At 40.6% G+C, this 12,765-nt stretch overlaps 1 protein-coding gene across 6 annotated transcripts in view; it reads right to left on the reverse strand.

Moving 5' to 3' along the window:
* Nucleotides 1-445: 445 nt before the first annotated feature.
* Nucleotides 446-12,765, reverse strand: part of PDE4B (phosphodiesterase 4B) — a 544,019-nt gene continuing 531,699 nt past the window's right edge. For all 6 annotated transcript variants that reach the window (XM_025288533.3, XM_025288534.3, XM_044944885.2 and 3 more), the window contains 7 exons: nucleotides 11,868-11,966; nucleotides 11,561-11,725; nucleotides 9,335-9,434; nucleotides 6,827-6,981; nucleotides 6,582-6,704; nucleotides 5,699-5,881; nucleotides 446-2,726 (listed from right to left, as the gene is read on the reverse strand). In XM_025288533.3, coding sequence (XP_025144318.2) covers nucleotides 2,361-2,726; nucleotides 5,699-5,881; nucleotides 6,582-6,704; nucleotides 6,827-6,981; nucleotides 9,335-9,434; nucleotides 11,561-11,725; nucleotides 11,868-11,966 — 1,191 coding nt within the window. In that variant the 3' untranslated portion in view covers nucleotides 446-2,360. The remainder of the gene's footprint in view (nucleotides 2,727-5,698; nucleotides 5,882-6,581; nucleotides 6,705-6,826; nucleotides 6,982-9,334; nucleotides 9,435-11,560; nucleotides 11,726-11,867; nucleotides 11,967-12,765) is intronic.

Here is a 12,765-nt window from a genome sequence, read left to right on the forward strand (position 1 = left end):
ATGAGTGTCAGCCAGCACCGCTTGCATTGTGCTTTAACGTAACTCTTTGGACCTCCGATTCTTCATGTGTCAAATGAATCAATAGGACCATCTGACTACATCAAGCTAATGTTCTGTGAGTCTGGGATTCATTTTTCTAGAGGATCCAACCAAGTGGGAGATTACTTTTATTCATCTAGCAGATTAAACTCTTCAGATTCTTAAAGGGGCTTTGTTTCTTCTAATTCACCATCTCCCTTCTTGCACCACTGACCTTGTCGAACAGTTGCTAAAAAAGTAAATGTTCCAAGCTAGGGGACTTTTTGGACACAGATTATGAAACTTTAGGTGTGATGTTGGCCAAGCAAAGTGGGTGGTTTTCTTTGTGGGGTATGGTAGGAGAGAAGAGAAAAAAATATCTGCTTTTAATGCGTCAGAACTAACCACAAAATAATTGGGCCTACAGTCTAATCATGCTTTTGTTTATTCACCTCATATAAAAGTCTCTTAAGAATGCATTTGAGCACAATATATAATAATAATACTATAACATACATTGTGAGAAACTTTGGAAAACAATAAAATGTCCACCTGAAATAAGCAGTGTTCATAGACATAGAAACCCATTGGTCATGCACATTTGTGCCATTTCTTGAACTACTGAGTCACAATGCTGAACTGAAAGCATGAAACAGATTTTACAGAGACTGAAGCCAGTCAGAGGTCTAACAAGTGTTATCAGAAGCTTCACATTTGCATAATTTACTATGTCAGTTCACATTTCATTGTAAAATTCACATTGTTTTTATTGTTTTCTTTAGTAATTAATTGGAACATTGACATTCCTGCTTAATAGCAGGCTGGGAACTTTCTCTTCAAAGTCAGTAGTTTGGGGACTCTCAGAAGATTGGTGAGTTGCTTGTTAAACCAGACGTAGTGTTTCTTGTTAAACTGAAGCCTCAATTATAGTAGAACTCAGTTAAAACTCAACTCATGTGTACAGATTTGAATAGAACAGGGGTAAAAACCATAGCCCACTGCCCCCACACCCCAGCAAACTATACAAAAGTAAAATCTCTGTAGAAACCATTAGTATCTAATGTGAGAGTCCTGTTTTCAAAACCAGTTCATGAAGGAGTTGAGCAGTATTAGCAACTCGGACCAGGAAAAGGGCAGACCCAACTGGCGAGGGGGACATCTCTTCAGCAATGTTCAGGTTATATAATAATACACAATACAAAACGTTACAAGAAAAGTTGCAACTCTTAGGCAGAGTCTTCTACACAAATTGAACACCACCGTTGGCAGGCAATGTTAGATATATAAATTAATAACTTACAAAACATTACATTATATACATTAAGTAATAAATACACGGTTATAAACAGAAATGGAGGTGTTAGCACAGAAGGCAGTGCAAGAGAAAGACGGGAGCATTAAATTGGAAACAGTGTAACTGGTGTGAGCATGAAGAGGGGAGCAAGAGAACAGGATGGGGATCGTGCAACCCCAGCGGCACAGGGGTTCAGGACCCGACAGGGCAATTGCCTTGTGAAGCTGAATTCTACACAGACTGTTACTGTGAACAAGACAACTACCCATTCCTACCCCTTAGTTTGTTCAACTTTATTCTGTTTACAGCAAAGAAGTGCAATTCTAGAGGAGAAAAAGTACTGTTCAAAGCAGGCAGACAGAGATCTGTTATAAGGGCAACTGAGGAGTTGTTTGGGACCATAGGGGAAGGAAGTTGAATGTGGTTAGAAGTGTAGCCTTTCTATTTGCAAAAGTAACTGTAGTTGAGTGAAAGATATTGCCCAAGAAAGAAGGAAGACAATTTACTTTCCTTTTTTTTTTCCCCTCAGAAAGAGTCAAAAAAGTTTTTGTCAGCTTGTAATGCTTATCTGTGTAGAAGCTGATACTAAATTCTAGGTATTCAACAGGATTTTAAACACGTGAAAATGTTTTACAAAAAAGGCACACAGGGTGGCAGACAAGGGGACAGGTAAGCAGATTTAGAAATGACATTATTAGTCAGTTCAGTCACCAGAGGGGACAGATGCCCAAAACATAGTGCAGAAAAATCTCTCAGTTTGGTGTCTTCCACTTTCAAGCCATTCGGTCGTCATGCACAGTTGGCCTCCAGAACCACAGAAAGCTTCAGCTCTCCACTCAGCTTGCAAGCAAGGCAAGTCAACCGTGGAATTTCCTGAGCTGCTGCTATTTGCTTCACGGTCTTGCATTCTGGCTCCAAACTCAAGTAACTGGAAAGGCCACATGGCCCTTGTCCCGTGCAGGCCTCGGCCCCCATGGCAGGCTGGCCCTACCATACAGCTGGCATGCTCGTCAAGGGTGGAATGTTCATCTCCGCATGAAGAGGGAGATTATGTGTCGATCGGGGACTTGTCTTCTGTGGTGATATCTACCTCAGTCTCTCCCAGAGGATCCCTATTTTCCGGATCAATCACACAGAGCGTCTTTGTGCTGCCAAAATAGCTGTGGCCCTCGCCATCTTTTTCGGGGCCTTCAGAATCCTCCTCTTCGAGGGTTAGTTCAAACTGAAACTTCTCCATCAGACCTTGGCAGTCTCTGTTCTGCTCGTCCAGTGGTGGGGAGGGGCTCTGGGGTATCATGCTCTGATACCAGTTCCTGTTATCTTCTAAAGTATCCAGAATGTCCTGGGCATCAGGCTGCACCAGGTCCGCCCAGGTCTCCCACAAGGGATGGACGATGTAGTCGATGAAGCCCACCTGAAGAAAAATAAAGTTACATCTCTGTTATTGTGATGGGCCCTGGAAAAGCAAGCAAGCTGCCCTGGTTTGCAAGAGGAAAAAGAAAAAAGACACAACAACCCAACAAAGATTAAATAATACCAGATTCTGTTATTTGGGCATTTACTATGTGGTACATTCTGCACTGAATGCAATATATGCATTATTGCTCTTAATCCCACAGATTGAGAATGGATATTCACCATTCACAAAGGAAAACTGAGGAGACCCACTGAGGTTCAGTGAGACTCATCGAGATTCAGAAATATCTTGTCAGAGGTCACAGAGCCAGTAAACGGTGGAGCTGGGACTCTGTCCCAACTTTGTCTGACTCCAAAGCCTGTGTTGGTCTCACTAAAACTAGATTACTTTTCCTCTGATGTGTGCCAAATAAGAAGTCTGGATATAACCCTGGCTGGGAATGGCTTTGTCACTCCTTGGATTCTGTGAGTCATTCTCTGAAGAAGGAAGCCCCTGGTCCACTGAGCTCTGACTCAACATTCTTTCCCTGATAACTTCAAAATATGCCGTGGTTTTAAAACGAAAGGGAGCCAGCCCAGGATGACTCTGGCATGTCTCAAGTCCTGTGGAATGCTTTTGGTTTGTAGACGACGTAGGTAAAACACTTGCAAATACTTCAAGCTCCTAAACAAATAAATATCCCCTCTGTGGACATGTCTGCAATTGTTTTAGATCCAGAGGGCACACCATCATTTCCATTGGGAGAAAGAAGGAAAAAATAAAGACAATTAAGCGGTTCCTTTACTAGTGTCCCTGTGAAGAAACATGAAGCTTATGGTTCTGTTCTGGTTTACACAGGGGCTATGCATCCTGCATGTGCTAGCTCTGTGGCCTTGTGCTGACCCGTCCACTGTGAGACAAACAGGAAACATTGGGGGTGGGAGCAGGTTGAGAGAAAGAACAGGCACTAAGTGAATGAGGGAATGGAATTCCCCTGCCATGGTCTGAGGAGCTGGAGAGATGCTGGGTCAGGATTCAGGGGTAGACAAGCAAGGGCAACTTCTGTGCACCCATGGGGCATTACATAGCTAACTTTCCACACTGCTGGAAACCTCTTTGTTAACATTCTGGTTTGGGGCCAATTATTTCATACATCCCAAGTTGTACCATATCAAAGAACCTTAGCCATACATGACTCTTATCTTCCTATTTTCTTTCCTTCCTTCCTCTCTTTCATTCTTTTCTCTGGTGTTTCCCTAGCATTAACAGAATTCACACCAAAGTCAGGGTATCTCTGATCTGTACTGGTTATAAGACCGACTATAGATGATTCAAATATTTCTCTTCCACCCACTCTTCTTTCCTCTCTTTTAATTTTTTACTTGTGTTTAAGGGTTTTTAAATACTATTTTCAATGTGTTTTCCAGGGATTTGAAAAAAAAGCTCACGGCAATGGAGAAAATTCAATCAGCTGAACTACAATGCAGCCATTTTCTTTCTTCATTTGTTTTGCTCTTGCTAAATGTTCAGCATTTATAAGAAAGGCAGCCTCTAGTTGCTTATTTCCTAGGCCCTGGGGTGAGAGAACACTACAGATCTGAAGAGCACCTAGTCAAAGGTTTCATCACCAGTCTACTCAGACAATGCTCACCAAAGCCCATCAGTGGGAAATGCCAATGTCATGGAAACAGGGAGACCTGTTCACAGTGATGGAAAGTGCTTTGGGTGGAGGGCAGTGATGAGCTGGTGAACCGAACCAAGACGGCAGGTTATTCACCTGACACCCTGCTGTAAGGATATTGATACTTTCTAGTGCTATGTATTTTTCAGCTAGGGGCCTCTCCCTGCCTACGGTGTAATGTACCTCCAGCACAGAGGGAGTTTGTAACTAACTTTGGATACAACCAAAAGATCTCAGCCTAGTCTCAGAAGTGTAGATGCAACCTTGGATCTACAGATCAAAACCACGTCTTTTAAGTCTTCTGCCTTGACAGGTGGATTCTTTACCACTAGTGCCACCTGGGAAGCCCATGTGTATGTGTGTGTACACACACACACACACACACACACACACATACACCCACACACACACATATATATATATAATATGCATATTTGGGACACAGGACAGGGCTTTGACCATGAGGCAGAAGAGATATGTGGAAAAGAGATTCGCCACCTCTGGTGATAGTGGCAGTGTGTATGATTCTGGACACTGAAAACAAGGTTCAAGAAACAAGGGTGAAGAGTAGAGGTCCTAGATAAAGACAGAGCTGGGGGAAACCTGGAGGGATGAGATGGCAGCATTCAGTTAACTCAGTTGGATTTGCTATGGTCATAGGTACTGATCTACACTGAGGATACACCATCCAAACTTTGATAGGTTTTCTGAAGACCGCTTTATCTCCTCACTGCGAAATTGAGTGTAATGGAGAAGGCAAATGAGTCACGAGTATAATGAAACTAAATAAGTAGTTGCTTCCTTATAATTTCACACCCACATATATATGTATATATATGCATATATATGCATATATGTATATATATGTGTATATATGTGCATATGTGTATATATATGTATATATGGAGCTTAGTTGCTCTGTTGTGTTTGACTCTGTGGCCCCATGAAATACAGCCCGCCAGGCTCCTCTAACCATGGAACTGTCCAGATAAGAATACTGGAGCAGGTTGCCATTTCCTACTCCAGGGGATCTTCCTGACCTAGGGATTGAACCCATGTCTTTTGTGTCTCCTGCACTGGCAGGTGGATTCTTTACCACTAGTGCTGCTACCTGGGAAGCCCGTGTATATGTGTGTGTGTGTGTGTGTGTGTATACACACATATATACATATATATAATACATATTTTATATAGGTATATTATATATATTATATATATATATATATTTAAGAGAAAATAGCTAGAAAGAGTCCTCCAGTTCAACCATCAGCAGAGTCTACAGAAACTTTAAAAACCTTGTATTAGATACCTGGGATTTTTCCACAGAAGCTGTGTGCTTATCACACATGGGGCTGATCTCCATTCCCCTCTCCCGCTCTTTGTCTCCCTGCTGGAAAAATTCCTCCATGATTCGGTCTGTCCACTGTCGATACAATTCCAGGGACTTGGTGGGGTTGCTCAGGTCTGCACAGTGTACCATGTTGCGAAGGACCTGAAATCATCAAGTTTTGAAAATCCCATAAAATTAGGTATAAATACTACCAGAACATCTCATCCCTCTTGTACTAGTACACTTGGTACCAGACCCAAGAACATTTTAGTTGCATTATAATTATGGTGTTTGCACCAAAAAAGCAAGGTTACAACGGCGCTGGCCAGAGTTGGTTATTTGCCATTATTAGTGTCCCAAAAGAGAAAATGTGTCTTCTTCTATTGACACTCATTGAATTTAAAAATCGAAAGGATGCTGCTGCCATAGTTTCTTTTCCTCAGTTTGGAAAAAATGCAAAGAATTACTCAAAGTACATGTCTTCATATTTTCCACTTGTGGAAAGAGGAGACCAGCTGAGGGCAGTTTGTAACCAAAACAGACCTGACAAAGCTCAAGTCAGTGGGATTTATATCCAAACACGAGCTTTCGGGATCAGCAGGCATGTACACCCTATTACAATGAGATTTTGCTGTTTATTGTTAGAATTAAGCAACTCAATAAGCAGAGTTCTGTTTTTCTTTGTAAATTAGAGGATCAACTTGAATATCCATTTTCCTTTGCTTGTTCTTAAAATAAGCCTGAAGTTGTAATCGTAACCTAGGACATGCAACTAAGTAAATTTATTTGTTTTCTTTTTTTAATTGTTGTTTCATTTAGTGTGGTGCGGCTTTGTGTTAAATCAAAGGCTTCCATCCAATACCTGTATACGATCGGTATAGTTGTCCAGGAGAAGAACACCAGAACTTGTAACTTTCTTTGTTTCTACCATTGTCTTCAGGTCTGCCAGCAGGCTCATGTGTTTGGACATGTCAGTTGCTAAGACCTGGGGTTAAAAAAAAGAAAAGAAAACTCTTAACAAACTCAGTTTATCAAGGAGAATGAATGGATTTTCTCTTCCCGCAGAAGTAAAAGTAAGTAAGGATCACAGAGAGGCCAAAGTCTCACCATGTCAATAACCATCTTCCTGAGTGTTTGACGTTGCTTCTTGGTGAGATTCTGGAAGATGTCACAGTGTTCTTCTTGGAGCAGTTTGAAACCCACGGCAAGGTGATGGTTTTCCAACACAGACTCATCATTATACATCAAAGCAAGTTCTGAATCTAGCAAACAAGGAAAAATGATGATTTAATGAAAAGGGATACAATTCAAACAGTGACATTACCTCAGTATGAAATCAGAGCAAGTTCTCTCCAAATGATTTCAAGAACCAAGACCCTATATGTCATTTTCCCTTAGAGAAACAGTCTCCCTCTAAAAAGAGTCACTTTCTAAAAAAAAAAAAAAGCTTATATTAGCATATTATTATAATATGCTATATTATATATATATATATTATATATAATATATATATATTATATATAATATAAGCATAATATATTATATTAGCATATAAATGTTCTTTTTGATTATAAGTTATAGTATTTTTAAAATCCTTTTTCTCTTTTTCACTTCAGTTGAAGAATTTGACATTTTAGGTAAGGGCATTCCCAAGCAATTAAATCCTATTTTTATCTCAGTTTGCAACTTCATGTCTTCACATATTTTGTACTTCAGAAAAGAAAAGACTGAAAATGTCACTAAATTTTATCCAAGGTATTACAATTTTTCACATTATTTCACTTTTTGATATATTTCCCAGCTCTGTCAATTGTGAGTTTTGGATTTTTGAAGAAGATAATGGTGTGTTTAAATTTTTACTTTATCCAAATAATATAGATTTTGAAGTTTTTTATAAATATGGTAACAAAACAATAATTTTTTACAGCAATCTTGATGTCTCATTTTCTGCCCTGCTGCTGCTGCTGCTGCTGCTAAGTCGCTTCAGTCATGTCCAACTCTGTGCGACCCCATAGATGGCAGCCCACCGGGCTCCCCAGTCCCTGGGATTCTCAAGGCAAGAACACTGGAGTGGGTTTCCATTTCCTTCTCCAATGCATGAAAGTGAAAAGTGAAAGGGAAGTCACTCAGTTGTGTCCGACTCTTAGCGACCCCATGGACTGTAGCCCACCAGGCTCCTCCATCCATGGGATTTTCCAGGCAAGAGTACTGGAGTGGGGTGCCATTGCCTTCTCCGATTTTCTGCCCTAGGGCCTATAATGCCAGAAATTGCATTATCTGGATACCTAAACTATAGTTTCTAGCCTGCTTTTCACAAAGAAAAATCACAGGCATCATTTGAACAGTGCCATGATCTGTCGTTGAGAACATGGTCATCAAACTCATGAAGCCACATTTTCTCCTAGTCAAGAATAATAGTCAAGTGATGATAATATGTTACTAGCAGTAGGTGCTATTAGTCATAAATCATTGTTTTAATTGTGCTTTGAGTTACATCTTCAGAAAAGGTGGTGGGAAATGTGAAGTCATTTCAGCACTCTTGCCTTGTTCATCCTGTGATCAACAGCATAGATCTGCAAGCTGGCTTTTATGTATTGTAATGCTGTACATGGCTCTGGCAGAAAGGCCATTTTTCTGTGTGAACTGGCCTATATATGGGATGACTCATGATGCCACAATACACCAGCTGATATAACTCACATAGACAAGCAGCTGCCCAGAGTTTATGTTCTTTCAATGGAAAAATGAGGTAAAATAAACAAGGTACCTCATACCTAGTCATTCAAATATTCTGATGATAAAGGATGATAAGGGCTCTTTGACAACAAGTAGCTCCAACATTTCTTAAAACTGTCAGCACTTGATGTTAATCTTGACCACAAGATAACAATATTCTCAGAAAAGTATTTAGGTTTTCAGCATTTAGAAATGCTGGGGAAAATCCTGTGTTTTCATTAGCATGGATACTTAATGTTTTGAGCATGATAAATGCTTCAAGTAGGGCTTGGGATCCTAAGGTTGGACCAACCCTGAAGGTCACTGAAGTCAGACCAATCCATATTACTGACCAGTCCATAATCAAACCTATGCAGTTGGAAGAGAGGGTGGGAGACTTTTAATGACCCAGCCATCCACCCTGAATTGTAGAAGCCTATTCCAGTGCTTTTTCTGGAGTCTTATTTCTATTTGGAGGCTCGCATGCTCAGAGCCAACATTTGGACCTGCTTCCTCTGTAGAAAGGGACACTAGTGGGTCACCATGCTCTCTATGGGAGCAATGCATAATCCTGAAAACCATTACCACATTATTCCCAAGCCTTTCCTTGTCCTTACTAGATAATTCCACATCAGGTACTCTTTCCTCACGTATTGTATTTTCCAAACATTGAGTGCTTTTTATGGGTCCCCTCTGACCTTTCCCAGGTTCTCCATGCAGCTCAAAATGATGTTGCTAGACTGGACACAGTATCCAGGAAAGGTCTAACTAGTCTAGTGGAATGGAATGATGACCTCATTATTACTCTTATTATTATCCATAATGAAAACATTAGGAGGAAAAAAATGAAGCAGTGAATCATACAATTATCTCGAATGACTATTCTAGTGGTGAACTCACTTGTGTTGATGAGAAACTGATTGGAGACTCCAGGATGATCAACGTCATGGATAGCAGCTGCAAAAATGGCAGCCAGAATTTCCAAATCTGTGAAGACGGCCTGTAGAGCAAAATGAGCTCATTGAATTCCATGTTTCATTAGCCTAGCCTACTGATTCAGCTTCACACTGAGGTACCCCATTTCATTCATGTGGTTTGTTGATTTACATAATCTCTCAATATACAATTCAATTCAATGTAGATTCTGTCCATCATCACAAGGTCTCTTAATGTGCACATCAAGCCTGCAGGCTGTGGCTCGGGGAGTGTTTATAGTAAAAGATCAGGTGGTACCCAATGTTTGTTTCTTGGATAAGTGGTACTGCAGGAAAGTGCTTATGTAACACAAGCACATACAGGTCAAAGAAGCAAGTCAGACTGGCTCCGCCTAGAGACATAAAAACCTTCGTATGTTTTCAGGCTGAGTAAGGCCAAATTCCAGATTTATAAGACTGCCAATAAGTTGTTTTTTAAAAACTAACCTTGTAGTGTGGTCAGAAGCTTTTGCACTTTTCATTCATACATTCAATAAATACCTATCCACCCAGTGATTACTCTAGACAGAATATGAGAACATTTCTAATAAGTGAGACCTGATGCCCAGTACTCAACTCCTGTGAAGCCTCCTTTGCCCCACCTGTACACAATGATTTAAACCTAGTATTTATTTAGGTATAACTTGCTTCTGGCTAAAATGTCTTCCACTGGCGGAAATGTCTTTCATCATCCTTTGGGGTTACTTACATCTCTGATCCTTCAAGTCAAATTATGCACACACACATTTAACTCTTCTCTAAACATCTGTGGCACTCACAACCAATTTCTAGCCACACAGTGGTGGTGGTTTAGTTGCTAAGTTGTGTCCAATACTTGTGACCCCACCGACTGTAGCCTGCCAGGCTCCTCTGTCCATGGGATTTCCCAGGCAAGAATATTGGGGATCTTCCTAACCTAGGGATTGAACCCAGATCTCCTGTATTGCAGGCAGATTCTTTGCTGACTGAGCAACCAGGGAAGCCCCAGCCACACAGTAGTAACAGCGATAGATAGTTGATAGACAGTGTTGTCCCACCGTGTGATACTTACACAGACATAAAAATAATATTGTTTTTTCCTTCAGGGAAATAAAACAGTCTTAACTTCTTGGATTTCATTTCTCAGAATACATGGAATCCAAGCAATAGAGCAGGGGTCAATTTAATCTTTCTTCACCCTCCAAGCTGAACCTGCAAAAGTGGTCTGGGCTAGGGCATAGACAGTCCCTTCCTGGGTGAGCCTGCACATTTTGGAAATACCTAACCACCACTGCCATCTGTCAAGGGAGAGTATGGCCTGCTGGACCCCCTGGGCTGCATATATTGATATATACAAATGTACTGTCAGTGAGGGAAGTAGCCACAGCCACCTTCTAGAAAGATATCAGAAAGATGGAATGCTATCTCTATTTGCTTCAGCATTATTAAATCCTCAGTTCTAGAGTTTCAGTTACTTTTCCTTCAATACATAGACTCAATTTTATGAACTCTTAGGAGAATAAGCCTATGGATGCTTATTACTAATAGGAACTGTATGCTTAGTCACTGAGTTGTGTCTGATTCTCTGTGACCCCATGGACTGTAATCGACTAGGCTCCTCTGTCTATGGGGATTCTCCAGAAGACTATTGGAGTGGGTTGCCATGCCCTCCTCCAGGGAATCTTCCCAACCCAGGGATCGAACCCAGACTCCCATAGGCAGATTCTTCACTGTCTGAGCCACTAGGGAAGCCCGATAGGAACTATTGGTAACATTTTATATTATATTTCTGTGCTATCTCTCACAGTGCCTGGGATAGTGTGGCAGCAATTCAGATCAGCACATACAGACTATACACTAGATGTCAAACTAGACACTTATTAGGTACTGGAGACACAACGAAAAATAAAGCTTCCTGTTATCAGCTTGATAATTAAATATTTTTTCAAATGTAAAAGAGGCAAAGGAAAGGCTACTCTAATACCAGAAAGCAAGTAGAAATGTCATCCACTTATATTAATAACCTGATTGATACATGTTATACATAATATAAAGAGCCAGTTCAAGTATGTACAATCACCTAATTACATTATTTCTCTAAAAATATCATATCTCCTATGGTCCTTTTTAAAGAGGATGGGCAAGGTATGCAAACCAGGTCATAACTACTCACATCTAAAGCTGGCGTAGAAAGAAGAACATGGGTTGACTGGGCCACATCAGCAGCATGTAGGCTGTTATGGTACGCCACATCTGCATGGTAATGGTCTTCCAAAGTCATCATGTAGGTAACAAAGGTGTCAGATGAGATTTTGAATGTCTTCAGGAGGTCTCTTTCCTGTACAACAAAATGGGATAAAAAATAAATAAGTGGATGTCCAAAACTGAAGAAAAGCCAAATCAGAAAGGTAAACTGGGATGTAAGAAAAACCATAAAGAAGATCCAATTGGATAACCAACATTCACTCCTGTTTACTCACCTGGAATATGGCATACATGATGCATGTTAGGGGCCTATTATGTGAATATCCAGCTACATTGAAGATGTTAAGGCCCCATTTGTTCAGGTCTTCCAGCTCCTGTCATCAAAATGAGAGAGATTTAGAAATAAAAACACTTTTGTTAGCAGGCCTCAGTGTTTTCATTTATTTTGGGGGCACGAGTTGACTAAGTCTATAAGTATCTATTTAGTGTTCCAATTACATGAACATTTGAAAATGGAATGGTCTGGGAGGTTGGGTGTCCTCTTCATGCTAGTTACATGCTTTTGTATATATTTTTCAGAAGAGGGAGAGTGTGTGTATATTTGTAAATCTGGCTGCTGGCCCATAATTTTTCTGCCATGTCAGTCCTCAACCAATGTTGCTTTCAGAAGTAGGTATAAGTGATTAGAGGTCATCCTAGCCCTATTTCCCTGTAGCTTCCCTTCTCTGCTCACTGGTCCATCAGTAACAACTAGAAAACAATCTCAGCTAGAAAACTCCTCTGCCCTTTGCTAATTATCACTGAAAACCAGGTCAAGGAGACTTAGCTGCTAGAATGTACATGAATCAACCCTAATTTAGTGTAAAAGGTCATGAAGATGCTAGATACCTATTATCTCTTGGAGCTTCTGGGCTACAGAAAGACCTGGAAGAAACATCATTCCATCCTGTGTTGTGGGATTATTTCAAGATTATCTGATTAAAGGAGCAATTTATTCTATTATTAATTATTGCCCAGAGTAAGTGATACAGGGGGAGGAGGGTTTGGCAACCCACTCCAGTATTCTTACCTGGAGAATCCCATTGACAGAGGAGCCCTGGTGGGCTAAAGTCCAAAGAGCTACAGAGTCAGACATGACTGAAGTGACTTAGCATGCACACATTAGGAATACAG

Source organism: Bubalus bubalis, chromosome 6, assembly GCF_019923935.1.
Source record: "Bubalus bubalis isolate 160015118507 breed Murrah chromosome 6, NDDB_SH_1, whole genome shotgun sequence".
NCBI lineage: Eukaryota > Metazoa > Chordata > Mammalia > Artiodactyla > Bovidae > Bubalus > Bubalus bubalis.